We start from the raw sequence: 14,181 nt of genomic DNA on the forward strand, positions 1-14,181 counted from the left end.
ATCGTTGCTTCACACACAGGGTGTTATGTTTACCATTGGGATCATGTGGCTGACTGGGAGCTGCAGCTCACTGTCACTCACCAGCATCATGAGAGAATATTATGGCATGATGAGAGTATTATAGCCTGGGCAAAGATGGAAATTTAGAGTTCTAAGTAGAGCTTCTACCCAAGTTATGGTCTCCATCATAACTTGGAGACCATACATTAAAATTGGAAACCAACTTTAAAAATTTGGTACCTGCATTAAAAAACAAAAGAAACACAAACTAATTTTAATAGTATATTTAATGCCGTGTGTGAAAAATATGATTTCAGCATATCAAAATGAAAGTGTTAATTGGACATTTTATATTTGTATGACTGAGTATTTAGAATCTGTCATATATTTTATCCTTATGGTATATCTCATTGAGAACCAGTCACATGTGAAGTGCTCAAGCATCTCACTAGACTATCTTGTTTGACAGGTTGATCCAGAAGTTGAGTGAGCTTTGAAGTAATTTTTTTATCTTATTTTTTTCATGTTTACTGTTAGTAAATATTAAGATTTTTGGATTTTTTGTTTTATTTTTGTGGATTGAATCCAGGCTCTTGTACATAGTAGGTAAACACTGTACTACTTAGGTAAACACTGTACTACTAAGCCACACCCCCACCTCAGTTTTTTTTTTTTTTAATGCTGGAAATACTTATTATGGAAACTCAGATATTTCAAAACTTTGATAAAAAGGAAAATTTTGAATCTTCACTAATGACACTTTGAGATCTGTCATACCAGATTCATCAGATGACTAGCTAAACATAATTTTAAGAGAAACGGAATTTTTAACAGAAATGGAATCTTAATTATATCAAACTCATTTCATGTATATAAATAATAATTCAAGACCTTAATATTTAAAAAAGTTAATTCCATAAGAATGCTTTTAGATTTACTATATGTGTTCTTTTTAGTAACTACACAATCTTCTCTTATACCTAGCCTTCTATTAAATGAATACACCTGATTTAATCAACTTCTAGTAATGATCATTTCATTGTTTCCAGTTTTCTAGTTATAAACACTATGCATAGAAAAATATACCTTTGCATATGTGTAGAAATATTTTCCTTAAATCCAGAGATGTTGTTTTTAAATTATGATTGCTTTTGTCAGAGTATTATTCACAAATCTACCAATGTACATCCCTGTCAGGAGTACATGAGAGTTCCTCTTTTCCCATATACATTTATCAATGCTTTGAATGAAACAAAGGCAAAGAAATTGATAGATGTAGACATATATATGCCTAGTTTGTTTTACCAGCTATGGTGCTTGCTTTGTGAGTTACCTGAGTATGTATGATTTCTTCCCCACTTCCCATCCTCCTACTTACTCTTGAACCTACATTTATCTGTTTTCAGCCTGAAATTATTTGTGACTTTCATGTTGCCAGATCCCATGGGCATTTTTCAGTTCCTACCTCATTTGGACCCTGAATAGCACTTGATACTTAATTTTTCAAGACAGGGTCACGATATGCAGCCCAGGCTGGCCTGGAAGTTGTGATCATTTTGTCCCCACCTCCTATGTGCTATAGAATTTCAGTCATGTGCCACCCTACCTGGATTAAGTGAAAAAAAAATAATTTTTCATAGCTGATGTCTTTGAGAATTATTCTCAGCATGGGAAAATGATGTATAGATACAATACTAAAAAGATTATGTATATATCTTATTGTCCTGATTTGAATTGGAAAAAGTGTGAACCAGGGTGCATTTCATGTGAAAGCATTTTTCTTCTGTTTTGCACTTAAATGGCGTAGAAACAATGACTAACCCACAATGAATCCTCAGAAAGTTGTTTGGACAAATTTTTTTAACTCAAAAGAACCAAGAAATGACTGATTCCAGTCTGAGGAGAAAATATACAAGAACAACCTACTAAGAATCTGTGGAATACTACTATAACTAACTCTAAAGCCAGCTTGAATTATATCTTTCTCTTGCAGTTTGAACATCCGTAAGGAGGATAATGCTACTATATTGAAACACATCTGATGTATTTGATATATAAGCTTACAAATGATGCTTTTTCAAAAAGGCTTACTACTTGGGAGGCTGAGATTGGGAGGATTGTGGTTCAAGGGTAGCCTGGGCAAATAGTTCATAAGACCACATCTTTAAAATAAGCAGAGCAAAATGGACTAGAGGTGTGGCTCAAGTAGTAGAGCACCTGCTTTGCAAGCATAAAGCCCTTGCAAACCCCAGTCCTACCCCCACCTCCAGAAAAATACTTAATTGATCCCTTTTAGAGAATTATAGTATACGAACTCATTATTGTGACAGCTGGAAAAGAATCATTTTCTTTTATAATATGGCTCAATGCAAAGTAAATAGATGAGGAAAAGTGCCCTTCATAGATATGTTCCAGCAACTAAATGAAGAAGGAATGATCAAAAATTACCATTGGGTTGGACTGGTGGAGTGGCTCAAGTGGTAAGAGTGCCTGCCAAGCAAAGCCCAGTATCGCAAAAAAGAAAGAAAGAAAAAAATTTTAAAAATTACCTTTTGGCAACTCTTAATGAATTGATGAATTTAGGCATTGATTATCATTGTCCACTAATTGGACAAAAGAAATAACCAAATATTTTCTTCCTGGGATAAGAGCATAGTACCCTTTATGAAGTGACCTTGCTAAAAAAATTCAAACCTAAATATGACCAAATTTCTAGATCCAGCTCTCAGTTTACAGAGAATGCAGCAGAACATGTTAAATGACACAACAGGGATGTAATCAGTAAAAGCTAACCTCTCAAAAAAATCTATACAAAAACAATCTACTCTCAGCCAGGCACCAGTGACTCACGCCTGTAATTCTAGCTATTTCCACTACAAATTTTATTTGGTGGCATCAATGGTTAGTCATAGTCATCTTTGATCTCTAGTTCTTTCAACTGGCCAACTGGTCAATTAAGACATTTCTATATTTACCTTTTACGCTTTTGAGTATTTTGAGTACCACTGATTATTCTCCATTTCTTAAATACTTGCAGAGTGCATGCTTATTGTGAAAGACATGCCCATCCTCCACCATGGATATAATAATTTTATTGCTATTTTAATGATAAAGATAATATATTTCACCACAAACCAATTCAAAAGTAGAAAAATGAATGAACATCACTGTTAATTAAAACAAAAACTAAAGCTCTTATTTTTTAAAAATATAATTTCTTCTGATCTCTCTTTCTTCCTCTCCCTCCCTACCATATTCCAATGCCCCCTATACAGAATTTTCTTTAAATATGTTAATGCAACTGTACATCCTACTGTAGAAACTCCTTCTGACCATACCCTCCATCCAACATACTAGGTATGTCTTTGTCCACATCAATAAATACTTCTACGTACTGTCATTTTGGGGACTCCATAGCATCACTTCTTAATGTATCTTAATTAACCAGTTCAGATCCGATTGGGACTAGAACTGTTTCAGGTTTCATGTTTTTTCAGGTTTTGGAATATTTGCATATGTATCGTAAAATATTTTGGGGGAGGGTATCCCAAGTCTGAACATGACATTGTTTATTTTTTATACATACCTTACACCTAAAGGTGATTTTATACAATATTTCAATAATTTTTTAATTATTTGAAATTATTTCAAATTTCAGTTATTTCAGTATTTGAAATTATTCAAATAATTTTGTGTATGAAAGAAAGTTTGTATACAGTGAACTGTTAGACTTTGTGAGTGTGATGTCAGATTTTGGAGCATTTCAGATTTTCAATTTTTGAATTAGGGATGCTTACTTGTAATTTTAATATAAAAATGTTATAATGAATTACCTTCAGCATGCCCAATTAATCTGTGCTTAGTTCTTTTCTCAGGATAGAGGTAGAATGGTTGAGTCAAAGGCATTCACTTAAAATTTATATATTGCCCTGTCATTCTCCACATTTTCATTGCCTCAGCAATTGTTTAACAGGGTATTATTATATTTGAAGTTTTACTCATCAGCTCTGAGCACTAGGGTTCAGGTAAATTTGTTCTCATTCTTTTTTAACCCTTTTCGTGTCTTTTCTAGAATTATTTCTCTTCTTTCTACTAACGGCAGAAACTATTAAAGTTCGTGTAAGGTGCACAGTCATGAAGTAGACAAGAAGTCATGTAAATACAGGGTAGAATGTGGTTTTCTCAAGTAACTACCTAACTCTGTTATACCACAACAGTGTAATATATTTTTAAACAATAATGTAGAATACCTCTTAAATTCTTGATCACATTTATATAAAAATCACTTATAAATTCCCTCTTTTTATATCTGCTTGGAGGAGCTAAGACAGTTGTTGGAACTGTCTTTTAAGTTCTTTTTTGGGGGGACAGTACAGGAGCTTGAACTCAGGGCTTTATACTCACTATGCAGGCACTCTGTCACTTGAGCCACACGCCCAGTCCTCTTTTGCTTTAGGTATTTTTTGAATAGGGTCTTGTCACTTATGCCCAGGCCAGCCCGTACTTCAGTCCTCCTGTTTATGCTTCCTGCATAGCAGTGATGACAGGTATGCAACACAATGCCCTGCTTTTTGTTGGTTGAGATAGAGTTTTTGCAAACTTTTTGCACGGGGCTACCCTCAAACCACAATAATCCTGAGTAACTAGGATTACAGGTGTGAGTCACCATGCCCAGCTATATTCTTAATAATTTTTCAGTCATACTCACTTATTTCCTAGAAGCCTCTTATAGAAGAAAGATAATGAGTTTTGAAGTCTAACTGATTTATACTGTGATTTCAGCTTTCTCGATTACTTAGTTGGGTGTGAAAGTTAGTAACTGTGAATCTGAATTCATCTGCAAAATTCAGATATATTTGATTGCTGTGTATTTGATTTCTCTGAGTATCAAGAAAATGAAAATAGTTGGTGTAGTGACTGGCAAATGTTAGTAATTGAGTATTTTTCATGTTTCTTTTGTATTTGGTGAGGTACTATACCTTTTTGTTGGCTGTTTCACTACACTTTAACTCTTTTTTTTAAAATTGTTGTGCTGGGTGTGGGTACATTGTAGCATTTACAAAGGTTCTTACAATGTGTCAAATATATCATACTTGCGATCCCCCCTCCCCTGATCTCTGGAACAGTTTCAACAGGTATCATGTTTTCATTTACATACATGTTTGTACATTGTTCAATATTCATCCTCCTGTCCCTTTCCCTGCCACCTCCCCCCTCCCACTGGTGTCAACCCCCTTCCCTCCTCCATTCCCCCAACCTGTTCTGCTCTCCTGTTCTCTGATTTTGTAGAAGAAAGATAAAATGAGAAACATGATGTTTTGCTAGTTTGAGATAAACTTTGTTACACTGGGTGTTTGCTTGTGTTGTTCTCATGCATATGTGTGTTTCAGCTCCAGGTGATTCGCCTCTTCCAGTCCTCTTCACACCTCCCTAGTCTGTTTCCCAGGGTGGCCCTGGCCAGTGAAAAATTTCTGTATTTATTCCTGTACAGTGAGCACATCAACCTTATTCAAGTTTTTGGTTTCCCTCCCTTACCCTATCCCTCCCATTAGTGTGACCCATGTCCAGTAATATTGCTGCATTTGTTTTAGATCTTCAATCCACATACGAGGCTTTTGGCATTCTGAGCCTGCCTAACTTCACTTAAGGTGGTGGTCTCTAATTTCATCCATTTACCTGTGAATGACAAAATTTCATTCTTCTTTGTGACTAAGTAAAATTCCATTGTGTATAAATACCACATTTTCTTAATCCATTCATCAGTAGTGGGGCATCTTGGCTGTTTCCATAACTTAGCTATTGTGAATAGTAGTGCAATAAACATGGGCGTGCAGGTGCCTTTGTTGTAACCTGTCTCATGTTCCTCTGGGTATATCCATAGGAGTGGTATTGCTGGATCTTATGGCAGATCTATTTCTAGTTTTTTAAGAAGTCTCCGTACTATTATCCATAGTGGTTGTACTAGCTTACATTCCCACCAGCAGTATATGAGGGTTCCTTTTTCCCCCGCATCCTCACCAACATTTGTTATTGTTGGTGTTCTTGATGATAGCTATTCCAACAGGAGTGAGGTGGAATCTTAAAGTGGGTTTGATTTGTATGTCCTTTATGGCGAGGGACGGTGAGCATCTTTTCATATGTTTTTTAGGATTTCTTACTTTGAGAAAGTTCTGTTCAGTTCAGTTGCCCATTTCTTTTTTTTTTTTTTTGCCTTTGTACTTATTTTTTTATGAATAATAAAAAGAAAAAAAGAAAAAAAATTTTTTATTATTCATATGTGTATACAATGCTTGGGTCATTTCTCCCCCCTGCCCCCACCCCTTCCCTTACCACCCACTCCACTCCCTCCTTCTCCCTCCCACCCCCTCTATACCCCAATTGCCCATTTCTTTATTGGTTCATTGATTTGGAGGGAGTTTAATTTTTTGAGCTGTCTGTATATTTTGGTTATCAGTCCCTTGTCTGATGTATAGCTAGCAAAGATTTTTTCCCATTCTGTGGGTGGCCTTTCAATTTAGAGACCATTTCTTCTGTTGTGCATAAGCTATTTAATTTCATGTAATCCCATCTGTCAATCCTTTCTCTTAGTTGCTGAGCTGCTTGTGTTCTATTGAGAAAGTCCTCGCCTATGCCTATTGCTTCTAGTGTATTCCCTGCTTTTTCCTGTACTGGCTTCAAGGTTTCAGGTTCGATATTAAGGGCCTTAGTCCACTTTGAGTTGATACTTGTACAGGGTGACAAACATGGATCTAGTTTCAGTTTTCTGCAGGCAGATATACAGATATACAGAGGCTGTCTTTTCTCCATCGTATGTTTTTTGCACTTTTGTCAAAAATTAGGTGGACATACCTGCGTACATTCATATCCCGGTCTTCTATTCTGTTCCCCTGGTCTTCATATATGTTCTTGTGCCAGTACCATGCTGTTTTATTGCTATGACTTTGTAGTGTTGTTTGGAGTCAGGTATTGTGATACTTCCAGCATTGCTCTTTTTGCTCAGTATTGCCTTGTCTATTCGCAATCTTTTGTGTTTCCAAATGAACTTTCTGTTGATTTTTCAATCTCCGTGGTGAATGTTATTGGGATTTTGATGGGAATTGCATTGAACATGTAGATTGCTTTTGGTAGTATAGCCATTTTTACTATGTTGATTCTGCCAATCCATCAGCATGGGAGATCTTTTCACCTTCTGTAATCTTTGATTTCTTTCTTCAATGGTTTGTAGTTTTCCTTATTAGAGGTCATTTACATCCTTGTTAAGGTTATTCCTAGGTATTTGATTTTTTTTTTGAGGCTATTGTAAATGGAATTATTTTCCTATATTGTTTCTCAGTCTGTTCATTGTTGGTATATAGAAAGTCTACTGGTTTTTGTAAGTTGATTTCATATCCTGCTAATTTGCTGAAGCTGTATATGGTGTCTAGGAGTTTTTGGTAGTGTTTTTTGGATATTTTAGGTATAAGATCCTGTCATCTGAGAATAGAAATGGTTTGATTTCTTCTTTACCTATTTGTATTCCCTTTATATCTTATTCTTGCCTTATTGCTCTGGTTAGGAATTCCAACACTATGTTGAATAGTAGTGGAGTGTGTGGGCACCCTTGTCTTGTTCCTGACTTTAGGGGAAATGGCTTCAGTTTTTCCCCATCAAGTATGGTGTTGGCTATAGGTTTTCATATATAACCTTCATTATGTTGAGGTTCATTCCTTCTATTCCTGGTTTCATCAGAGCTTTTATCATAAAATGATGTTGAATTTTGTCAAATGCTTTTTCTGTATCTATTGAGATGATCAGGTGGTTTTTGTCTTTGCTTCTGTTAATATGCTGTATTACATTTAATGATTTGTGTATGTTAAACCATCCCTGGGATGAAGCTGACTCGGTCATGGTTAATGATCTTTCTGATAGGTTGTTGGATGTGGTTGCCATTATTTTATTGAGAATTTTTGCATAAATATTTATTAAGGAGATTGCCCCAAAGTTCTCTTATTTAGATGTGTCCTTGTCTGGTTTTAGGATGAGTGTAATACTGGCTTCATAGAATGAGTTAGGCAAGGTTCTGTCCCTTTCTATTTTGTAAAAATGTTAAAGGAGTATTGGTATTAGTTCTTCTTTAAAGGTCTGGTAGAATTCAGTGGATAATTCATCAGGTCCTGGACTTTTCTTTTTTGGAAAGACTCTTTATTGCTGCTTCAATACCATTGTGTGTTATAGATCTGTTTAGGTGGCTAATACCCTCTTGGTTCAGTTTTTATGGTCATATGTACTAGAAATGTGTCCATTTCTTATAGATTTTCCAATTTTTTGAATACAGGTTCTCAAAGTACTCCCTGATGATTCCCCGAATTTCCATGGTGTTTGTTGTTATCTCCCATTTTGTTTATATGATTTTACTGATTTGTGTCTTTTCCCTCCTCATTTTTGTCAGATTTGCCAGGGGGGTTGTCAATCTTGTTTATTTTTTCAAAGATCTAGCTTTTTGTTTTGTTGATTCTTTGTATGGCTTTTTTGGTCTCTATTTTGTTGATTTCAGCCCTTATTTTTATAATTTCTCAACTTCTACCTGTTCTGGGTTATCTCATTATTGTTTTTCTAGGAGATGTAGAATTAGGTTGTTTATTTGAGATCTTTCTGTATTTTTAATATATTCACTCATGACTATAAACGTTCCTCTGAGGACTGCCTTTGCTGTATCCCATAGGTTCTAACAGGTTGTGTTTTCATTTTCATTAAATTCCCGGAACTTTTTGATTTCCTACCTTATTTCTTCTGTGACCCACTGATCATTGAGCAATGTGTTGTTCAGCCTCTAATTGTTTGAGTATTTTCTGCTGCTGCTTTTGTTGTTGAGTTCTAGTTTTATTGCTTTGTGACCAGATATAATGCAAGGGATTATTTCAGTTTTCTTATATTTGTTGAGACTTGCTTTTGCCATAAGATATGATCTGTTTTGGAGAAAGTTCCATGGGCTTCTGAGAAGAAGTATATTGTGCTGTTGCAGGATGGAACACTCTAGACCTCTGTCAGTTCTATTAGTTCTGTGGTGTCATTTACTTCTAAGATTTCTTTCTTGATTTTTTTTTTGGTCTGGATGACCTATCTTTTGTTGATAGAGGGGTATTAAAGTCTTAAACGACTACTGTGTTCTGGTCTGTATTTGGTTTAAGTCCTTTAGTGTATGTTTAATGAAGTTTGGTGCACTGACATTAGGTGCATATAAGTTGATAACTGTTATTTCCTCTTGATGTATTGCTCCTTTTATTAGTATGAAGTGACCTTTTTTATCTTTTTTTTGAGTAATTTAAGTTTGAAGTCCACTTTATCTTGGGGGGCCATTGACTTGGTACATCTTCTTCCATCCTTTCACCCTAAGCCAGTGTTTGTTTCTGTCATTAAGGTGGATCTTCTTGTAAACAGAAGATTGTTAGGTCTTCCAGTTTAACAGAGGGTGTATTTTGATTGGGGAGTTGAGTCCATTAACATTCAGTGTTAGTATTGAGAGGTATGTGGTGATTCCTGCCATTTAGTTGTTTTTGTTAAGGGTTTGCGTGTGTGCAGCTGATTCAGTGCTACTCTCTGAGTGCTTGCCTTTTCTTCCTATGAGGTTTAATACTTCCCATCCTTTCATGCTTAATGTTTGTTTTCATCTTCTATGTATATATTCCTTTCAGAATCTTCTGTAGTGGTGACTTGGTGGTCATATATTGTTTTAGTTTTTGCTTATCATAGAAGACTTTTATTCTATTCCTTGGTCAATTCTGAATGATAGCTTTGCTGGGTAGAGTATCCTAGGACTGAAATTGTTTTCTTTCAGTGCTCAAAATACCTTACTCCATTCCCTTCTTGCTTTTAAGGCTTCAGTTGAGAAGTCTGCTGATATTTTGATGGGCTTACCTTTATATGTTATTTGTTTTTCTTTCTTACAGCCTTCAGTATTCATTCTCTGTTCTCTGAGCTAGCTGGTTTAATGATAATATGCCGTGGAGAGGTTCTATTTTGGTCAAGCCTGCGTGGTGTCCTGGAGGTTGCCTGTACCTGAATGGACAACTCTTTCTTGAGATTTGAGAAGTTTTCTGCTACTATTTTGTTGAATATATTATATATCCAGATCTTTGGGTGAACCTCTTCCCCTTCTTCAATACCTGTGATTTGTAGGTTTGGTCTTTTGATGGAGTCGCTAAGTTCTTGCATATTTCTTTCACATCTTTTGAATTTTTTGTCTAAGAGTTCTTCTATTTTTCCTTTAATATCTATTTTGTCCTCAAGTCTATCTTCCACTTGTTCTAGTCTGCTGGAATGGCTTTCCTCTGTATTTTTTATTAGATTTAAGGAACTTTTTATTTCTAGCATTTCTGTTTGATTCTTTTTTCTGAGGTTTTCCATATCTTTGTTAAATTTCTCTTTCATATCTTTTGTTGTCTTCTTTATTTCACATATCTTTTTAATAGTCTCCTTTATTTCACTTTGGAGTTTGTGGAAGTCCTCTCTGAATTTATTTAGTTGTTTCTGTGTCTTCTCAAGTTTTTTATTTATTTATTTTTATTTGTGGTGTCTTGATATTTCTTGAGTGCATCTTGTACTTTCTGGTACCATGTCTTGTACCTTCTCCACGAGTTTCTCAGTGATCTTGTCCATAATTTCCTCTTAGAGAGATTTTTTGTGGATGTCACTGAGCTCATGGTAATAATTATCATTGTTCATTTGGTATACATTTTCTTCATTTCCCACTAAATCATCTATTGAATTGTTAGTCTTTTGAGGGGTAGAATTTCCTGGCCTCCTTCTTCTCCCCATGCTTCTATGATGAGCTGTGCTCCTATGTTGTTCAGTTGCTAATTGGGGATTTTAATCACCTATTGTTTTCCCCTTGACTCAATTACTGTGCTATGACTGGTTTAGACATTAGCTAGGTTGATGTGCTATTTCTGTTTCCTGACTAGGTGGTATAAATTAGCAATAACTAATTCACTGATTCAGTGCTGGACCAGTTATTTACAAATATGTAGTGAGCCCCTTGGTGATGTTATCCATAACATGAAGATTGAGGGGATAATGGTTGTTTGGGTAGAGGTGTATACTTAGGTATTGAAAGAGCTGGCACTGGAGGAAGGGGCAGGAAGCAGGGATGGTGTGGGAAGGTGTAAGGCATGGGAGTTCTAGGGTACTAAGTACCTCGTGTATGTTGAGGTGTAGTTCAGGCATTGTAAATGAGGATGCTATTGTTAGGGATTGCCGTGGGATAGGAAGTTTGGGATAATGTGTATAGTTGTTAGACTATTCAGAAGGTGGTGCATTTTGAGGAGGTCAAGGTAGTGGGGGAGAGGGAAGGAGAGGAGAGGAAGGGGAGGAGGAAAGTAAGAGGAGAAGATGGAAAGAGATGAGAAATAAAAAATTGGAGTAAAGAAAGGGAAGTGAGGTAATAGAGGCTGAGCAAGTTAGTGTTAGGATGGAATGGAGAAAGAAGTTAGGTAATGGTGAGATGGAAGAAAAAAATGAAGAAAAGTTAAATTTAGAAATGGAAAAAAATACAAAAAAATAAAACTAAAGTCAGTTCAATGAATGTCCTAGACTCTTTCCTCTGATTTCAGGTTAAGGTGGTGATGCTTTTATTTTTATAGGTACTTTGGCCAAGACTGTCCCTCCTTAAGGTTGGGGTGTATGGTAATCAGTGTTGCTCTTTCCTATCAGATAGCTTTGGGCAGGGCTCAGCTCTGGGTGTTTGAGTTGGGCTTCCTTAGTAGAGTGGGGTCTCTGGAGCAGGCAGGTTCTAAGAAGTGGTCCTGTGAGGGGTTGTTGAATGAGCAGTCACCAGCTCTTCCACTCACAGGGCAAGCCTGTGAGTTAGAAATGAGCTTTTCTCTTGGTGTGACTGTCAGTTTCAGCTTGCTGCAGGTTTCTCCAAGGCAGTGCAGTGCCTGGCTTTCCCCACAGGAGCTGCTGAGTTGTTCCATCCCCGTTAGGCTTTTTCAGCTCCATGTTCTGCCCCCTCAAGGCAGAGGGGAAATATTCCCTCTATGTATTTGGCCACCAGTTTTGTCTAGAGGGTGTGTGCAATCAGCTCCCTACTGTGCTAGAATATGTGATTCCCTCTCAAACAGTGTGTTGCACTCACCTGGCAAGTTAGCAGAGTTGCTTGGTTGAAAATGGATCAGCTACAGGGCATTGTGGGCAGGTGACAGACAGAGGTTTTGTGTTTGCTTATGTTTGGCAGTCCTGTTCTTCCCAGATGCTTGCAGCAGCTCTCTCTCTCTCTCTCTCTCTCTCTCTCTCTCTCTCTCTCTATGCTTCTCTGTGTTGCATTATTGTTGGTAAGGTTGTAGACACACTAAGGTGGAGAGAGATCTGCGCAGGCAGGTGGCAGTAGGAGGTTCTGTGTCCACACGTATTATGGTGGGTCCAGTTACTCCCAGATGCTTGCAGGTGTCTGCTGTTCTGTGCATTGTGTCTTAGACAATCCTTGCTGCCATAAAAATCTGGAGCAATTGTTTGAAATCATGTAGGACAAGGTCCCAGGGTCCATCAGTTACCTGTCATCTTGATTTCTCTCCCTACCATAGTGTTTTTAAATATGTACTCACTCTCATTTATACTTTTTGGTTTTACAGAAATCTTCTCTACGTATACCCCCAAAGTCTTAATTTTGCCAATCGTCAAGGTTCTGCCAGAAATATAACAGTGAAGGTCCAGTTTATGTATGGGGAAGATCCGAGCAATGCCATGCCGGTAAGAAGTGTTCTTTACTATTCTGATTCAAATAGACAAGTTTTTTTTTGTATAATTTGGTTAGAAGCTCCAAATTAATGAAATTTTTAAGCCAAATTTCTTACTGTACCAATTGCTGTATAGATAGTAATGCATTTAAGTCTAACTTGCTTATTGAGGACTAGGCCTCCCAGAGATACAAAGATGAATAAGACTTATAAACTAGAGAAAATAATACAGATACATATAATACATATAAATCTTTCAACAAAAGGTCAGGTTCATACCGCCCAGGAAACTCTATCAAAGTAACAGATAATTTTACTTTTGGCATCTGTGATTCTGACTTTCCCTAATCCCCTTTAGAATGAAAGTCCAGGTCATGGAGATGGGAGGTGATGAGGGGATAATGTGAGGTTGTATAATAGTTTGAAAATGCTCTCTGGTGATTCTAATATGCATGACTCTTTCCATCTTGGTTGAGAAACTTTAGCAGTCTTGGCTGCACAACAGATCCATCTGGGGAGCTTTAAAAAAAAAAAATCCCTGTGCCCAAGCTGAATCTTATTTGAATTTTATTCAGGGATCTGAACTAGGTATCATTATTTTCAAATCTCATTAATGAATTATTTTTGCAGCCAATATTCAGAACCAAGACATGTTCTAAGATTGATAAAGAGATTCAAAGTAACAAGTGTTCATAGATGGGAGAGAATGCCTCATTGAGGTAACAAGCAACCATTACTTCTATCTTAAAACCAAATGTTAATGACACTGGATCTGGAGAGTGGGGGAAGAAAAATAATACAGGTTGAAGAATGTTCCTGAATAGTGACAAGTACAGTAGTGAGTTGCCAGTGTGCCAGAGCAATGGAAAATAGATAGTAGATTGAGACCAAGCCTGGAGAGATTCTTGACAACCAAAATTATCCTTTAGGATTTGGGGGAGACTGATGAATGAATGCATGTTCTGTGACAGTAGATTTTTGGCTCAACAGAAATTAGAAACATGGAATAGGACTATGCTATGTCTGTAGGTATTTTAACCTCTGAGAATCTTAGAAAATGGTTACCTAAGAATGGGTGAATTGTTATCCTTCCATGTCTGTCTTTTAATCAAGTTCTTTTGGTTTGTCTATTTGCTAGGAAAGCTAAATTTTCTTCCCTATTGTTCAATTTCATCAAACATTTACAGATCTTGATAGCAGTGAACACAAATTATTCATCTTTGTATTCTCCTCTCGCAGCTATTTCAGATCTTCCATATAATACATGCCAAATAAGTTTTTTGAATAAATGTTGAATTTATTTTTGAGGTTTGAAATTAGCATTTCATACTCTTTATTTAGCTATTTGCATTGAAGGAATGAATGTACGATTATAGTTGATAAAAAAATGATAGGTTGTGAAAATAGATACTTTGCCAGCTGTATAGGAATTGCTATGTGAATTTGAGATTATAGTAGAAGTGTATGTAAG

The 14,181-nt window shown here is 36.4% G+C and overlaps 1 protein-coding gene across 13 annotated transcripts in view; it reads left to right on the forward strand.

Moving 5' to 3' along the window:
* Dock7 (dedicator of cytokinesis 7) overlaps nt 1–14,181 on the forward strand; it is a 207,473-nt gene that overhangs the window by 95,534 nt on the left and 97,758 nt on the right. For all 13 annotated transcript variants that reach the window (XR_012449875.1, XM_074079907.1, XM_074079908.1 and 10 more), the window contains exon 15: nt 12,606–12,723. Coding sequence is in view for 12 of the 13 variants with exons in the window: in XM_074079907.1 (XP_073936008.1) it covers nt 12,606–12,723 (118 nt within the window). In the remaining variant the exon portion in view is untranslated. The remainder of the gene's footprint in view (nt 1–12,605; nt 12,724–14,181) is intronic.

The sequence above is a fragment of the Castor canadensis genome, chromosome 7 (assembly GCF_047511655.1).
Source record: "Castor canadensis chromosome 7, mCasCan1.hap1v2, whole genome shotgun sequence".
NCBI lineage: Eukaryota > Metazoa > Chordata > Mammalia > Rodentia > Castoridae > Castor > Castor canadensis.